The 15,079-nt window shown below is 43.6% G+C and overlaps 1 protein-coding gene across 1 annotated transcript in view; it reads right to left on the bottom strand.

The window, feature by feature from the left end:
• Positions 1-1,049: 1,049 nt before the first annotated feature.
• Positions 1,050-15,079, bottom strand: part of st6galnac3 (ST6 (alpha-N-acetyl-neuraminyl-2,3-beta-galactosyl-1,3)-N-acetylgalactosaminide alpha-2,6-sialyltransferase 3) — a 35,552-nt gene continuing 21,522 nt past the window's right edge. Inside the window, exons 4-5 of the mRNA XM_080546799.1 lie at positions 2,996-3,103; positions 1,050-1,306 (exon numbers count right to left, since the gene is read on the bottom strand). Coding sequence (XP_080402925.1) covers positions 1,117-1,306; positions 2,996-3,103 — 298 coding nt within the window. The 3' untranslated portion in view covers positions 1,050-1,116. The remainder of the gene's footprint in view (positions 1,307-2,995; positions 3,104-15,079) is intronic.

Here is a 15,079-nt window from a genome sequence, read left to right as displayed (position 1 = left end):
GTCTTTTAAAATTACATTTCACAGTATTGAAATAAAAAAAACAAAAAAAAAAAACAGACATCAACAGACTTCAAACACATGCAAACGGTGACGGTGAAAAGCGCTTTAAGAGGACGGGGCTTGAGCTTTCAGAGCTGTGAGTGGTGAGAGAGGTGAAGTGTCTGGCTAACCCAGACGTCCTACCAACACTATAGACACTGTATGTATGCCTCTGCTTGCATGACCTCGGTTTTTGTTCTTCTTCTAGTGCATTTAAGACCTTTCTTGTTAAACGTTTGTTGTTCGTTTAGATAATGAATAGAATATTAATAGAGGAGGACTGACTGTGAGAGATGAATTACTGAATGTTACTTAATATGCCATAATTACAAGTTGACAGGGGACACACCTAGACAAAGATAAAGCACTAGAGCATGTCAGACATCAATAACTGGCCTCTCTCCACGCAGCAGCTGAGCTAAGAAAGGGCTCAGCAGTTCCTTTGTGAAATACAGTGCTTCAATACATCCGAAGTAATGAGGGTTCTGTAACTTGAAGGACAAGTTGGTCTTTTTTAAAACGTTTTTTCCCTGTTCTGTCTTCCATCAATGCTATGTTATTCCACGCTATCTATCAGCAGCAGGTGGTTGGACGTGTCGGCCAAGCCCCTCCCACTCGGGAGCCTTATCTCTTCAGCCACACCACCTCTTCTCCAGGTCAAGGGTTCACGAGAGGAAAACAACAACAACAACAACAACAACAACATTCAACGAAGTAGAGATTCTTTTCTTCAGGTTTGTCCAATGGGGATGGATGGATTTTTTTCTTGCAGGACAAGATTGTCTTAGTGAAAAGCCATGGTTCAACAAGGGCATGGAAGTTCCAATTCCACAGCCACAAGTCAACTAGGGAGGGGCTGAGACTAGCTAGTAGCTATAATCCTTCAACCTACAAGCGGGAATGGACGGAATCTGGATTGGGGCCGAGATTGCAAGAGCAAGTTGTGCATTTAGACAGTTTGTTCTAGATATATTTCAACTCTAAGGGAGACACATGCCATGTGTCTGCTCAGTGTCTGACATTGCCCTGTCCCTGGGGGATGTGGCCCGGGCGATAGTCACCTCAGTCCGCCCAGGGTCACGACAGCTGCCACGGAGGGTTGTAGAACTTGATGGCATGCGTTTTGGCCCACTTGGCGAACACCACCTTCTCTGTGATGAAGCGGTGGCCTCCATAGGGGGCGCTCTCATGCAGGAGGTACTCTGCGCACTCGTCCCGGCTTCCTGCCTCATAGTAGTGGTAGGGCACCTTCCTGTAGCCCTCAGTCCTGGGTAGACAAGAGGAGAGAAAGAGAAGACAAAAGAGAATGTGTAAGAGTGAGTTAGAGAGGCAGAGGGAAAGGGAGGAGAGAGTGGGAGTATGGACTGGGATGGTAAAACAACATCTAATGATGAGGAGTGACAAAACATATTTTTTTTCAAGAAGTCTTTATGTCTTTATATAGAACGAACAGAAAGAGTTTGAAAGACAAGCCATTTTTATGAGTTTGAAAGAAAGACGAGCCATCATATTGCCAAAACAATCACATCACACGCAGTCGTTTCAAAAAGCTTAAAGTGCCTATTCTCCCTCTCTACTTTCCTTCAGACACCATGACGTTATCAAATGCATTCTGTTTCTATTTGGCACCTGTTGAATCTCAATTACCAGACAACCTGTAGGGTCAATTGCAACTAAGACTCAGGGCATTATACCACAAAAGAGACTTTTCCTGCTGCAGTGCCAGGCATTGAAACCAAACGGCCCCTGCCACCCGTCCTTACACAGCTCTAAATTGGCGATTGTGAAGCACAATGAAACACAATTTCCTGTTGTCTCTCGCAGGAAGTCGGCGGTCGTCAGACAGGCTTGTGTGAACACGGACCCTGCGCCATCCCCTCTAATCTCTCGAATCTCTCGAATCTCCTGTGTCGCTTCTTACATCGTCTATATACGATGTGTCTGGAGCTAGCGGTCATTTTTAACTCCCGCGTTGTTGCGGAGGAAACGATAAACTGGACCAAAAGAGAGATTAATTTTAGTGTGTATTAGGTGAAACTGTCCTGGGTCTCCAGAGAGAGAGAGAGGGGGAGGAGGGAGAGAGAGAGAGAGAGAGAGAGAGAGAGAGAGAGAGAGCGAGAGCGAGAGCGAGAGCGAGAGCGAGAGCGAGAGCGAGAGAGAGAGAGAGAGAGGGGAGTGGTGGCCAGTTTCAATTACAGCTGAGACATCCTGAAAATGCAACAGAGGTGCCAAGAGCAACATGGTCGTGTTTGTCATCCCTCCAACAGCCTCATGGCCAGACAGTAATCACACCCCAGTCAGTCAGAGGACTCTGGACCCAAGATAAATACAAAGTTTTGGGGGATACGGTGCTGCAGTTCGACCAGAGTGGGAAAGCTCAGCCAGCAACCTGCAGTATCCTAAGTCGGGGGCCATAATGGTATTCACTGCAGCTGAATATGGATTTCTAGATAGGAATTCAACCTATAAATGGTGACAGTAGCCGGTGAAAGCGGGAACAAGTCGACAACCAATCAAAATGTTCAGACTTTTATTCAGAAAAAGTTTGATAAATGTCATAAAATCAATGACACACTCCCTAGTCAAGCCAAAATACTGCAATGCAATGGATTCGGTGAGTAATCCCCACTACTACCTAGTATACTGTAACACTACTTTACATTGTTAGCAGGCTCACAAAACAGGCTTGTGTTAGTTGACTAGCGAGTGTGTCATTGAGTTTCAACAACGTTGACATTATTCACATTTTTCAGAATAAAAGTCTGAACATTTGGTCGGTTGCCGGTTTGTTCCCGCTTTCACCAGCTGCTGTCACAATTCATCCTGGGTGATTGATAATGCAGTCCTTTTCTGCAGTGGAGGGGATGATTATGGCTAGTGGAAAGTTAGTGGAAGTTGGATGTGAGTGAAATGGTGGAGTGAAGGGTGTATCTATGGAAGTCAGGTTGAGTCTTACTTGCAGTAGGTGTCGTTGATCATCCCGTAGACATGGATCTCTTTGCACATGTCCATGGCCAGGATCAGTGTGAACCAGCCGGTGCTGAGGTAGGATCCCGACTGTATCCTGTACACAAACACCAACAGATACATTATAAATACTTGATGACACTGGCTCCTCTGAGTATGGAGGACACATCGAAATCCAAAACATCTGCAGACCTCACACACACACACACACACACACACACACACACACACACACACACACACACACACACACACACACACACACACACACACACTGTCACTGGGGGAAGGGGCAGGGGGTGAAATCACACACAAAAAAAGCCGATTTGTGACGGGTTGTAGCAGTGCAGAAGGGAAATGGCACATTATCACTGATACACAGCTTTACAGCTCCCAGCCGTCAGAGCTGTCAGCACACCAACTATTACCCTGCATTATTCATTAGTAATCTGCCACTCTTACAACCCTGCATCGACCTCAGCAGGCACCCCACATCACACACACACACACACACACACACACACATCACACACACACACACACACACACATCACACACACGACCCCACATCACACACGAGGTTGACTCTGCCAGATTCTGAAAACCCCCTACCAGAAGTCAGTTAACGTCAAGCTTTCTTACAGTACAGCCAATAATGGGATGAGTAGGATCTGCTGACCGTATAAATTGCTTGTCATGGCACTGTGAAACAAGGCCGACGAGAGGATAACAGATAGCAGATGTGTATGGCGGATGGATGAGAGATAGGTGATGTTACCGCTTAAGTAATGCATGAGCCCAACAACAATGTGAGCTTGAGATAAAAGTCTGGAATTTATCTGCGGGTCTTTTGGAGTGAACGGTGTTAAGTGATTGCTAACATTGAGAGAGATGGAGGACAAAGGGAAAATAAATGAGTTTGTAACAGAGAAATACAGTGAGACTTCACTTCAGAGATTAGGTACCACCGTACCAAAGGTAATACGAGGTCTGACTGAACTCTCCCTGGCTTTGACCCTGGCTTTGATGATTAGTCCCCTCAAGCAGTCGTTGGTTGTTACTGTTACACTGGCCTCAAAAATACTAAGTAGAAAAAACGTTTAAATAAAGCACTCTGAAGCCTGAGTGTCGCCCTCTCTCTCTCTCTCTCTCCCTCTCCATTTCCTTTTTTCTCTCTCTCTCTCCCTCTCTCTCTTTCTCTGTAAAGACCTGAGACAAGCGGGGCGAGATTGATTGAGACTGACACGCTAGCAGGCACCCACGCTAGCAGGCAGCTACGCTAACGGAGCAGAGAAATGAAGGTCGGTTGAGAAATGAAGTCAGACACTCCAAACTGGGTCTAAGTAAATAATCCACTAGGTCTCTGGGTCGATGTTGTGCTTTACCTGCTGAACCCAGGGGGTGGGGGTGGGAGACTGTGGGGATGCTTGCATTGTTCTCCCAGCTCACAGCATGGTTCTAACTAACATGATATGACATCTGTCCAAAATAATTCAGCAAAACTTTGAGACTCTATTATGGGAGATGCTAGAACTCAGCTGGTTATTAACCATTTATACTTTAATCATTATAATTGAAATGTCTGAATGTTAAAGGGGGCAATCTGGTTAAATTTGTTATATATAGCCACTGATTCATAGAATATAACTTATAAATGGCCCCATAAGCTTAGTTAAACAGTTCGGTTTGGAACATTGACTATCTTAGAGGATTATCTACACACAATGAACATGAGTCACATGAGTCTTTTACATACTGTACAGCATCATGGTTAAACCTATAATATTTATGTCATGGATGGTCAGTCCATCCACGGTCCAATCTCTTAACAACAGCAGGGCTATACGTTTGATAGATTGATGTTGAATGATATTCATATGCTGCATAGTCTATGTGTGTGTGTGTGTGGGGGGGGGGGGAGTCTGTAAATATTAAGGGGGCATGCCGCACTATCTGAGACCTTGACCGTTGAGGACTAGACTGCAGACTCAGTCATCCATCTCCTATTGGAAAACCCATTTCAGAGCAGTGAAGAGCAACCCTTTCATCAGACCAGACCAACTGTCTTCCTCACCTAAAGGATGGCCATCACTTCCACGCCCACTCTCTCCCCTAACCCAGGAGAGATTGCCACTCAGGCAGAGCTTCAGAGGGCTTTGTTAGGTTGGAAGAGCACCACATAGGCAGCCTGGAGAGAAACACAATGCTGTTTTAATGATGGCCTCTGGCAGACGCAGTTCTTTAAAAGAAATGCATCGATCTGAGCTCCGGAGAGGCTATGGACTGAGAGGGTGGACTGAGGCTCTCTCTCCCCATGCAGCTGCCCTGCTCCGTCCATGTGAACAGCCAAGCTGCTCTGACATTGCTCTTCCCTGACATTTTTGTTCCGTTAAGTACCCAACAGTATACCCGTTCCTTCTTACAGTGCCACAACATTGTCTACCATTTTCAGGTTGTGACTGCGGGGAGAGGAGAGAGAGAGTTTGTATGTCCGTGCAGCTCTCACTACAGTGCTCAGGCACTCGGCCCCTGTTAAGGATGAAAGTGTCCCAAGGAAACCAAACCAAAGTCAAAGCCATATACAGTACATACATGAAGCCAGCCAGGACATAAGAACATGGTCAGTCATTGAAATGGTGTAAAAAGGCTAATGTTTTAATGGACAGCCCTCATACCTACACAAAGAAACACTGAATCAACAAAACCTCCACTGATAATAATAAACAAAACAGGCATCTCTCCCGCTACCTTAATAATCTAGGGCAGGGCAGGGCGGATCACGAAACAAAAGCAGACCACCGCCCTGCCCGGCAAAGAACCAAATAAACAAAATATATGTAACCAAAACCCACCGCAACAAAGGCAACACAGGTCCAACCAACACAAAACAAGCAGGTAGGCATTGTGAAGAGGGCGACCAAATAATTTCCCCATGCTGCAGGTTTTTTTGAAGGGCTTGGAGGTCATCAGCCACAGGTGCGTCCCATTAGTCAAATCAACAGGAGTAGCACATCCATGGTCTCACACCTCAAAAGAGCAAATTGGGCAGGGGCATAACATATACACTGGATACCGGTATATGGCCAATATCAATTCCCATCTTGGTTCAGTGTCACCCCCATTTGAACTAGAAAACAAGTCAAAAAGAGGAATAACACTTGGCTAACGATGGTGATGATCGATAATGATGCTCACTTTCGATTTACTCCTCTGCATGATCCCAAAGCTCTGGCTCGATAGAGCCTCTCTGTCTGTCTGTAGCAGCCAGGAGCCCCATCTCCCCCTGCACTATATCTCCATAGATATAGACATTCCCCATATGGATTCGGCATTTTGTCAACAGCCCAGCCCCAAGCCCACAGAACTCCCTCCACACTCACAATGTTGACTGAGGTCCAAGCATTTATTCCGTCCTCCTGATTACAAATAAAGGAAACATTCCAAATGCCTGACCAGATGGTGCTAAATGAGAAGAGCCAAAAACATATTTTTTTGTTTTTTTTGTGCCACCCTCCCGTATCGTTGTGTATCCTTATGGCAGCCGATTCCTCCATGGTGATATGCATCAAACCCTCAGCAAGGCGCCCGGGACTCCTTCACTGATCTCTACGTATATGGCTGGCACAGAGGCCTTTAATAATTCTCTCTGTGGAGAAAGTAAATCTGATGCTTTTATGCCCACCACACCACCCCAGCAGTTTTTCACTCATTAATTTCGTAGCACGGTGGTGGGAATGCTAGACATCGAAGGGAACAGCTTCGAAAGTTGAGAGGAGATCTCTTACATTACAAGCCAGTTTGGGATCTAAGAAATGTAACCATATGCGGCACATTACTGTATATGGGACAAGGTGCTCTGTAGCGCAAGTATATGAATTATGGGATTTTGCTGGTATTCAAAACACATGCTGCTTTGAGAATTAAGTGTAAGGTGTGCCTCTGGTCCTACGCCCCACAATAGAAGACAGCATGAATAAATCTGGCTATACTGGTATTAATGTGTGTGTCACACTCTCCACTTCCACCTAGTCTGGGCCAGTGTCTCCCTCTCTCCTGTCTGTCTCTGTCTGTCTGTGTGGGTGTAGCTCAGGCTCCAGCAATAACTCGTCATCATCTCCACCTGCCCGGCCGTCACACCTGCGGTTCATCACCTCATCATCACTCAGTATTTCAACTCCGTCTTCCCATCCACTCATCGCCAAATCGTCGTTTGTCGTTTCAAGTTAGTCTTGTTCTCAGCCGCTTAGTCGCACTTAGTTTCTCGTGTACTCTCTGTGTCTAAGTCTTTTGTCTCACAGCATTCTCTCTATGCTACCGGACTACTTCCTGGTTTCCGCCTGCCTGCCTATCCGCCTGCCAGCCCACCTGCCCTGACAGCCCTACCTGCCTGCCCTGCTTACCCTACCCCACTTGCCAATCCATCCTGCTACTCCGTTCCCTGCAATTTCCTCATTGAAATCAGATCATTGTATATACGTGTCCTGACTCTGTGCCCTGCGCTCCGGTTCCTTAGCTCTGGCCGTAACAATGTGCTTCACAAGAAATTAGTATTCCATTTTTGTTCTGAAAGACTTGAAACAAATGATATTCTTTGTTTTTGGCCACAGGGGAGGCGAACTATTCGGCAAAGGAGCAAAATGATGTGTGACTTTTTTCGCTATGCAATATCACTCCCATTTATTATTTTAATTGGGTTCATCTTTGTGCCTCGAAATAACTGTGGAAACTGTAGGGGAACTCAAAATAATTATTTGACAGTTATTTCACACAGTTAATGCTGAAAGATAAAACCCCTGTCAAAATCACTTCCACGACACTCCTCTGAGAAATTGTACTTTTTTGATTAAAAATCTGAAAGATAACATTGTTTTGCTTTGCGTTTAAAAAAAAAAAAATGACAATGTTTAATCTAAAAATCCTTTCCGAAGTGATGTGAAAATTATCACATGCCTGGTATATTTGCTTCGTCTAACTCTATTTATATGTAGATGTGTGTTATGTGTGGTCCAAATAGCACATATACAATGAGATATGAGTATGTGCTGGGGCTTATTGGAAACAGGTCTGCTGAATCACCTGTCAACAACCATTGTGCATAGTTACAAAAATAACACATTACCATCTGTTTTTAGCTTTTTACAAACCAGCCATTATACCATAGATGCATAAACAATAGGTAGGCTTACAGCATCTCAAAACCCCAACATGACCTCAGGCATAGCATACAGGATGTTGCATGACCACTTCATCCTGCTGATGCCTTCTACTGTCACTGTGGTTTGAGAGGATCATCTGCATCCTTCAGAGCAGTTCACTTCACACAATGTTTCAATTGCACTCTATTTAATGGTGCACAAATGAAATATTTGCTGAGAAACGACATAGCAAAATGGTAATTACCAAAACGCTGGTGTGAAATAAAGTGCTACCAACTTTACTATAGTTTATATCCTTTCAGTGTGTCAACTCAAAACCATGTATTATCTGGTATGCCGTCAATTCAGTGCTCTTTATAAACGGTATACTTGAAATCCAACATACAAAGGGACAGAATGAACACACTGAAAACCACATGGTCTACTCAACTTTTCAATGCAAAGACAATCTCTGAGAACACTGGAAATAAGTATCCTACCAAAGTCCGCTAGAAGAGATGCCTCTAAGGATGAGGACGACGACAAAGGCATTACATCCACAATCACACGTCCAGGCACATATCATTGTTGACTTAAAGCTCAATAATCAGTCAATCCTGGTTGTAGTCTTGAATAGTTAAAAGAAAATCCTTGTCTATGGATGTGCACCTCTGAGAGCTGAACACAAGAGAGCCATTCACCAGAGAACTACAATAATCATATATTAGCATTAAGCTCTCTAGGCTGTCCTTAAGCCCCACTTGGACTCCTCTTAATGCAGAGATTTATCCCCGGCTAAAAGCAAAATGTATTATGACCGAAATAAAGAGGTGAGAAACGTCTTCTTCTGGTTCTTCTCATATGAAAGACCCAGGGTCATGACATTGTAGTGCACCTAGCTGTAGCTAGATATGTTTGTGCTTTCAACATGGCTGCAACAGTAATCATCCTAATAGCGTGCAAAAAGATCAATTATATGTTAATGAGTATTGATGCAAAATATGTATAATTTTTCATAAATATGTTAAGCATATTATTAACCCATTCGTCAACTTGACAGTTCCCTTCAGGTTGGTTTACATTATAGATTTTTTTACAATGCATGTTATCATGTTGAGGTCTCAAGACCCAACCCAAGAAAACACATTACATATTCACACATACATGCATACATATGCATGAATTTCAGGATCACACCCCACCAGTTTTCGCTGTCAACCCTGGGATTCACAACTGCAACCTTCCTAATGTAGCCCTCCACTCTTTTATAACGAACCCCGTCATTATGAACTCTAACAACTGTTGTTTACTTTCAAGTCAAACTTCATTCAGTCTGAACAAGCAGTGTCCAATACCAAACACTACAGTATTTCTTTCCGAGGGAACCATCAACCACTTTAGAAAGACATCTATTTCACAGAAAATTGTAACAGATAGCAAAACATGAATTTTCACACAAACCAGAAATAGAAAAAAAAATTGTCTTATTGAGATGACTATGATTTTGTATTTCAATGCGTGTGAAATAAATAGCACAATGCAAGGCCTTTTGCTTCAAAAGCATTCAAAAGCATTCAAAAGCATTCAAAAGCCAGTGTCTGTTGAGCAAACGATTGAATTATGTTTTGTCGTTGTTGTAGAATCAGAGAGACTGTGAGATAGCTCACCAGTGAAGTTCTATTCACAGTTTTGCGAGATGTCGGCTTAACAATTTTTACAAGCAGATTTTAATTCAGCTGCCAAAAAGTGATTGCTCCCCCTATTTCACATTCTGGAGCATTCTATGCCTGTAATATAAAATGACTTGTTCAGATCCAATTTAGAGTGGAATGCGTAACGGAACACACACATCACTGACAAAATGTATTACACACAACACTGTATTGTGCCAAGGGAAATTGACAACCATTCATTTCATTTCATTGAACACTGAAATTAGATCTGTCAATGAACGCACTGTTGATGTCAAATACGGGAGATCATTGTCGGGCACAGTTGTTGTTATTATATAATTATATTCTATGCTGTCACACTATTGAGAATAGCCTAACGTCCACTAGTTTGACATGTCAATGCAAAGACATCCTCTGAGAACACTGGGGTGGCTGTGGCTTAGGAGCTACAGCTGTCGTCTAACGATTGCAAGGACGATTGCAAGATCGGCAGTTCGAACCCCGGCTAGCCACATGTACGGGCTGTCCTTGGGCAAGACACTAAACCCAAAATTGCTCCCAATGAGCGGGTCGACGCCTTGCATGGTAGCTTGCCGTCATTGGTGTGTGAATGGGTGTGTGAATGGGTGAATGAGAGGCCATTGTAAAGCGCTTTGGAATAAGGCGCTATATAAGTCATTCACCATTCACTGGAAATAAGCAAACCAAGGTCTCTAAATGTTCAAATGTAGATGTCTATAAATGCAGTGTCATTTAATATAGATAAGAATATATTATTATCTAATTTTTAACCAATGTAGAGGTCTAGGTCACATTTTATTTGGATAGTCCCATATAGATGATCTACAACAGACTATCAACTGCAACTGTTGATTTGCAATAGCTTGCTAGAGTTATGCCTAGGGTTAGAGTACGGGTAAGGTTTAGGGTTAGAGTAAGGGTAAGGTTTATGATTAGAGGAATGGTTAGTTTTAGGGTTAGAGTAATGGTTAGGTTAAGGGTTAAGGTTAGGGTTAGTTTTGTTGACATGTTGTTGAACATCTATTGAACATCATCAGTAGATAGAATCTACAAACCATCTATTTGGGACTATCCAAATAAAGTTCTACAGAGGTCTATGCATTACAGGGCTAGAGATTCAAGTTTGTGTGTGAGGGGGAGGATCTCTCGAGACAGAGAGGGGTCAAGTTAGCCTGACCTGCTGAGAGGCTTAACATTCTGTACTTGCTGCACTTTAAATGTCAAACATTAAAAGTTAGTGAGAGAGATGGGAAAGAGCAGGAAGTAAAGATTTAACAACATATATACGTGTGAAACATTCTCAAACTTGTATTCTACCCTGCAGCCTAGTTTTGATGTGATTCCTCTTTATGAGCCTCTGTAAACATTATCGTGTAGGCTATATAGCAAGGCTAATACTATTGCATTTGTGTAGGCTGTTTTTCTGAAGCCAAACAGGCAGTTGATCTAATTATGTGAAATCACATTCGGGTCATTACATGACTAGCGATGCAGGTGTGTGGTTTGAACGTGCCGGCCAGCAGCGCTGATTCGCACAGTGAAACAGAGCATAAAACGCATTTAATACCTCTCTCACTCAAGGCTAACCCGTCAACCGTATCACCGCTCAGATGGACACCTTCCCCGCGACCCCCAGATAATTGACTATGACAATTAGCTTTCGCAGCAAGGATGGCAATATTAACAGCAATACTAAAAGCAATATTCATTATTATGTAACTCTGTGTTTCTTATTGATTTTATGGGTCCCAGTACTCCCTATAGGAAACAGTGAAATGTATTGCTGTGTGGACTATCCTGGTTAAAAGAAATGGCTTGAAAATGAAATGGTATAGAGGTAGGATATATGCAGCTGCAGAGAGTAAAATGTCCTCTAGCACATCACACATAATGCATATACCAATGTGGCTGTCTATTAGTTTTCCTAACACCATCATTGTGTCATTACAGTGTTGCTAGCATAATGCAAATGGCCTCACAAACACGTCTTCTGCTGAGAATTGCTTCTTAGCCCCTCAATAATCGCCTCATTTCTCTCGCAGATGGGGTCATTCTGAGAACACTGCCGATGGGTGGCTGCAGAAGTATTCCATCTTGAAAGACTGTGAGGACTGTGAGGAGGTTTTTTTAAGCAATTTTTTACTTTTGGTTGAGTGTCTCTAGTCTAGAAGACCATTATGGGTACATGCACATTTTTTTAAACTGACTTTGTTTTGGATTAACTTGAAATGTAAAGTCACAGCAATAGCAGACTTATAACACAGTCATGTCACTGAATGATATGCTCATAATGTGGTGCGTCTGTTGAATCTGAGACACAGTACATCTTTTTTTTCGAATTCTGTCATGCAACGACAACCACAATGAAATCCACTGTTCTCTCTCATGTCGTCGCATGACAAGTATGACGTTGTTATGTGGCATTCAATGGAGGATGGTGGAGGTAGAAATCGGAGGATAGGCTCAATGTAGTGCATGGAACGGAGTGAGGAATGGTATCAAACACCATCATTCATCAACCTCATTTCATTCCATGCATTACAAAGAGCCTGTCCTCCAATTTCAACCTCAACCAGCCTCCCCTGGTGGCATTCTGCTCCTATGAGAGCATGCTTTTGTTTCAATCTACTCCTCCTCAACAAGCCTAGCGTAACAACCCTATAGGGAGGAGGATCATATGTGTTTTCTTTTACTCCCCTTGACACCCACAATGCAAAGCAATTATAGATAATAGATATAATAAACACCTTTGTTATGTGCCCTGAAAACCATAGATTGTTCATGTACTGTACTGGAAAGTAATCTAAAACATTGAAGGGTACAGATGCTTTTTGTTGTAAACATCCACGCCGGAGTTCAGACCATGGAACACTTAAGGCTGGGTTCAACGTCATAAAGGGACCAAGTAACAAGACAAGAGGCATTCATTCCATCAGATTCCGTCAGATTCCAGAGCGAATTTACGAATGCAGCCTTAGTGACACAGATGTATTTTAATCTTAAATCAGATGGGGTCAGAGAGCTTTGCCAGCGGTGGGTGCACACTTACTCATAAACCGTAGGTTTAGGGGTTATGGCCTGGGATTATGTAACTGCTGTGAGTTCATCCTGATATTCATGACTAAATATAGATAGAAAACATCCCCTCAAAAGAGGCCAAAGATTTTGGACATTAAATGCATCCACGGATAGAGTGAGTTATTCATTATGATGGATTACTGTTGAAAAATGCATTTCACTAAGAACAGTGTCAGACGTTTTTATGTGTCATTTAACACATTATTGTCTAAACTGAGGCATATGGCTGCGTTATTTTGGAAAACAAACACACACGCACGCACGCACGCACGCACACACACACACACACACACACACACACACACACACACACACACACACACACATACATAATACACACACACACACCCACACACATACATAATACACACACACACACACACCCACACACACACAGACATTGAGAGATGTCCTAGCAGCTGGTTGGAGAGCACACACCCAGGTCACGGAGGCTCAGGTGGCGGTGTTGTAACGAGACAGTGTGATATTCATGATACATGTGTTGTAACACTGTTATCTACCGCCACTAACTGGGCCTTGCTGATATGGTCCGACCGCTAAATACAACCTGATAGGCCTGATAACACTTAAGCATATCCTGGTTTCAGCCATGGTATGCAATTATGTAGATGCATGACACATGCATTAAAGTGTCTGTCATGTCCATTTAAACAGTAGTAAAGAACAAAATGAGCCTGAAATTAAGTGCTGTATTGTGCATTTAGTTCCAATCAAGATACTTCAGATAAGCAGAAATGTCTATGCTTCTGACAAACACTTACAGAACAGTATCTCTCTCTCTCTCTCTCTCTCTCTCTCTCTCTCTCTCTCTCTCTCTCTCTCTCTCTCTCTCTCTCTCTCTCTCTCTCTCTCTCTCTCTCTCTCTCTCTCTCTCTCTCTCTCTCTCTCTCTCTCTCTCTCTCTCTCTCTCTCTCTCTCTCTCTCTCTCTCTCTCTCTCTCTCTCTCTCTCTCTCTCTCTCTCTCTCTCTCTCTCTCTCTCTCTCTCTCTCTCTCTCTCTCTCTCTCTCTCTCTCTCTCTCTCTTTACTGGGTAAGAGCCAGCCCAGAGCCAGCCCAGCCCAGCCCTCCAGTCCGCTTGATCAGCAGGCAGCTGATCTCATCACATCCTCACAGCAATGGAGATAATTAGAGCTGCGTTCGATCATGCTGCCCTGTCTACGGTGAGCCTGATCATTATCTCCAGCAGCACCATGCAGTGTGTGTCGAACTGAACACAGTCAACACAGAAAAGTGGGGAGAAACAACATAGTGAGAGGGACATAGACAGCTGAAAGAGTACGTGTGTGTGTGTGTGTGTGTGTGTTTGTGTGTGTGTTTGTGTGTGTGTGTGTGTGTGTGTTTGTGTGTGTGTACGTGTGTTTGTGTTTGTGTGTGTGTCTGTGTGTGTGTTTGTGTGTGTGTGTTTGTGTGTGTGTGTTTGTGTGTCTGTGTTTGTGTGTGTGTGTGTCTGTGTTTGTGTGTGTGTGTGTGTGTGTGTGTGTGTGTGTGTGTTTGTGTGTGTGTGTTTGTGTGTGTGTGTTTGTGTGTCTGTGTTTGTGTGTGTGTGTGTCTGTGTTTGTGTGTGTGTGTGTGTGTGTGTGTGTGTGTGTGTCTCTCTCTCTCTGGCAGAAGATATCATTAGGTATAACCGCTGTCAGTGAAGCCTTGATGTGAGCTGTGAGGCAGATTGCAGAGTTTCCCCTGGACTCTAATTATCTGTCAAAGCAGGCACACAAAGAGACAGCCCCCTACCTCCACACTGGCACAGCCTCTCACTGTGTGCTTGATCAGGCACGTCGTCGCACCTCTGTTCCCAATCAGCACTGAGGCACGGCAACAACACTTTGGAACAAAATTAGATCCACTGGGTGATGCTCTACTGAGACTCTCTTCCCTGGGTGATGCTACACTGAGACTGTCTTCCCTGGGTGATGCTATACTCCCGTCGTCCCAGATCTGTACAGTATGTGCATTGCAAGTGTACAGATCTTGGGGATGCCAGGCGGCTAACAGGCTAATACATAATTATGCCGTCAACGCTAGCCTTGTGAATCGGAATATGACAATGGAATTAAAACGGAATGATGTCCCGCTCATTGCTGTACATCTTAATCCTCTTAAGGAGCTAAGCAGGTCTTAATTAATTAATGTGGGAGTAGCAGAGGT

Source organism: Nansenia antarctica (genome assembly GCF_963989245.1).
Source record: "Nansenia antarctica genome assembly, chromosome: 16".
NCBI classification, from domain to species: domain Eukaryota; kingdom Metazoa; phylum Chordata; class Actinopteri; order Argentiniformes; family Microstomatidae; genus Nansenia; species Nansenia antarctica.
The sequence above is the reverse complement of the archived record's forward strand: the minus strand, read 5'-3'. Positions and strand labels throughout refer to the sequence as shown.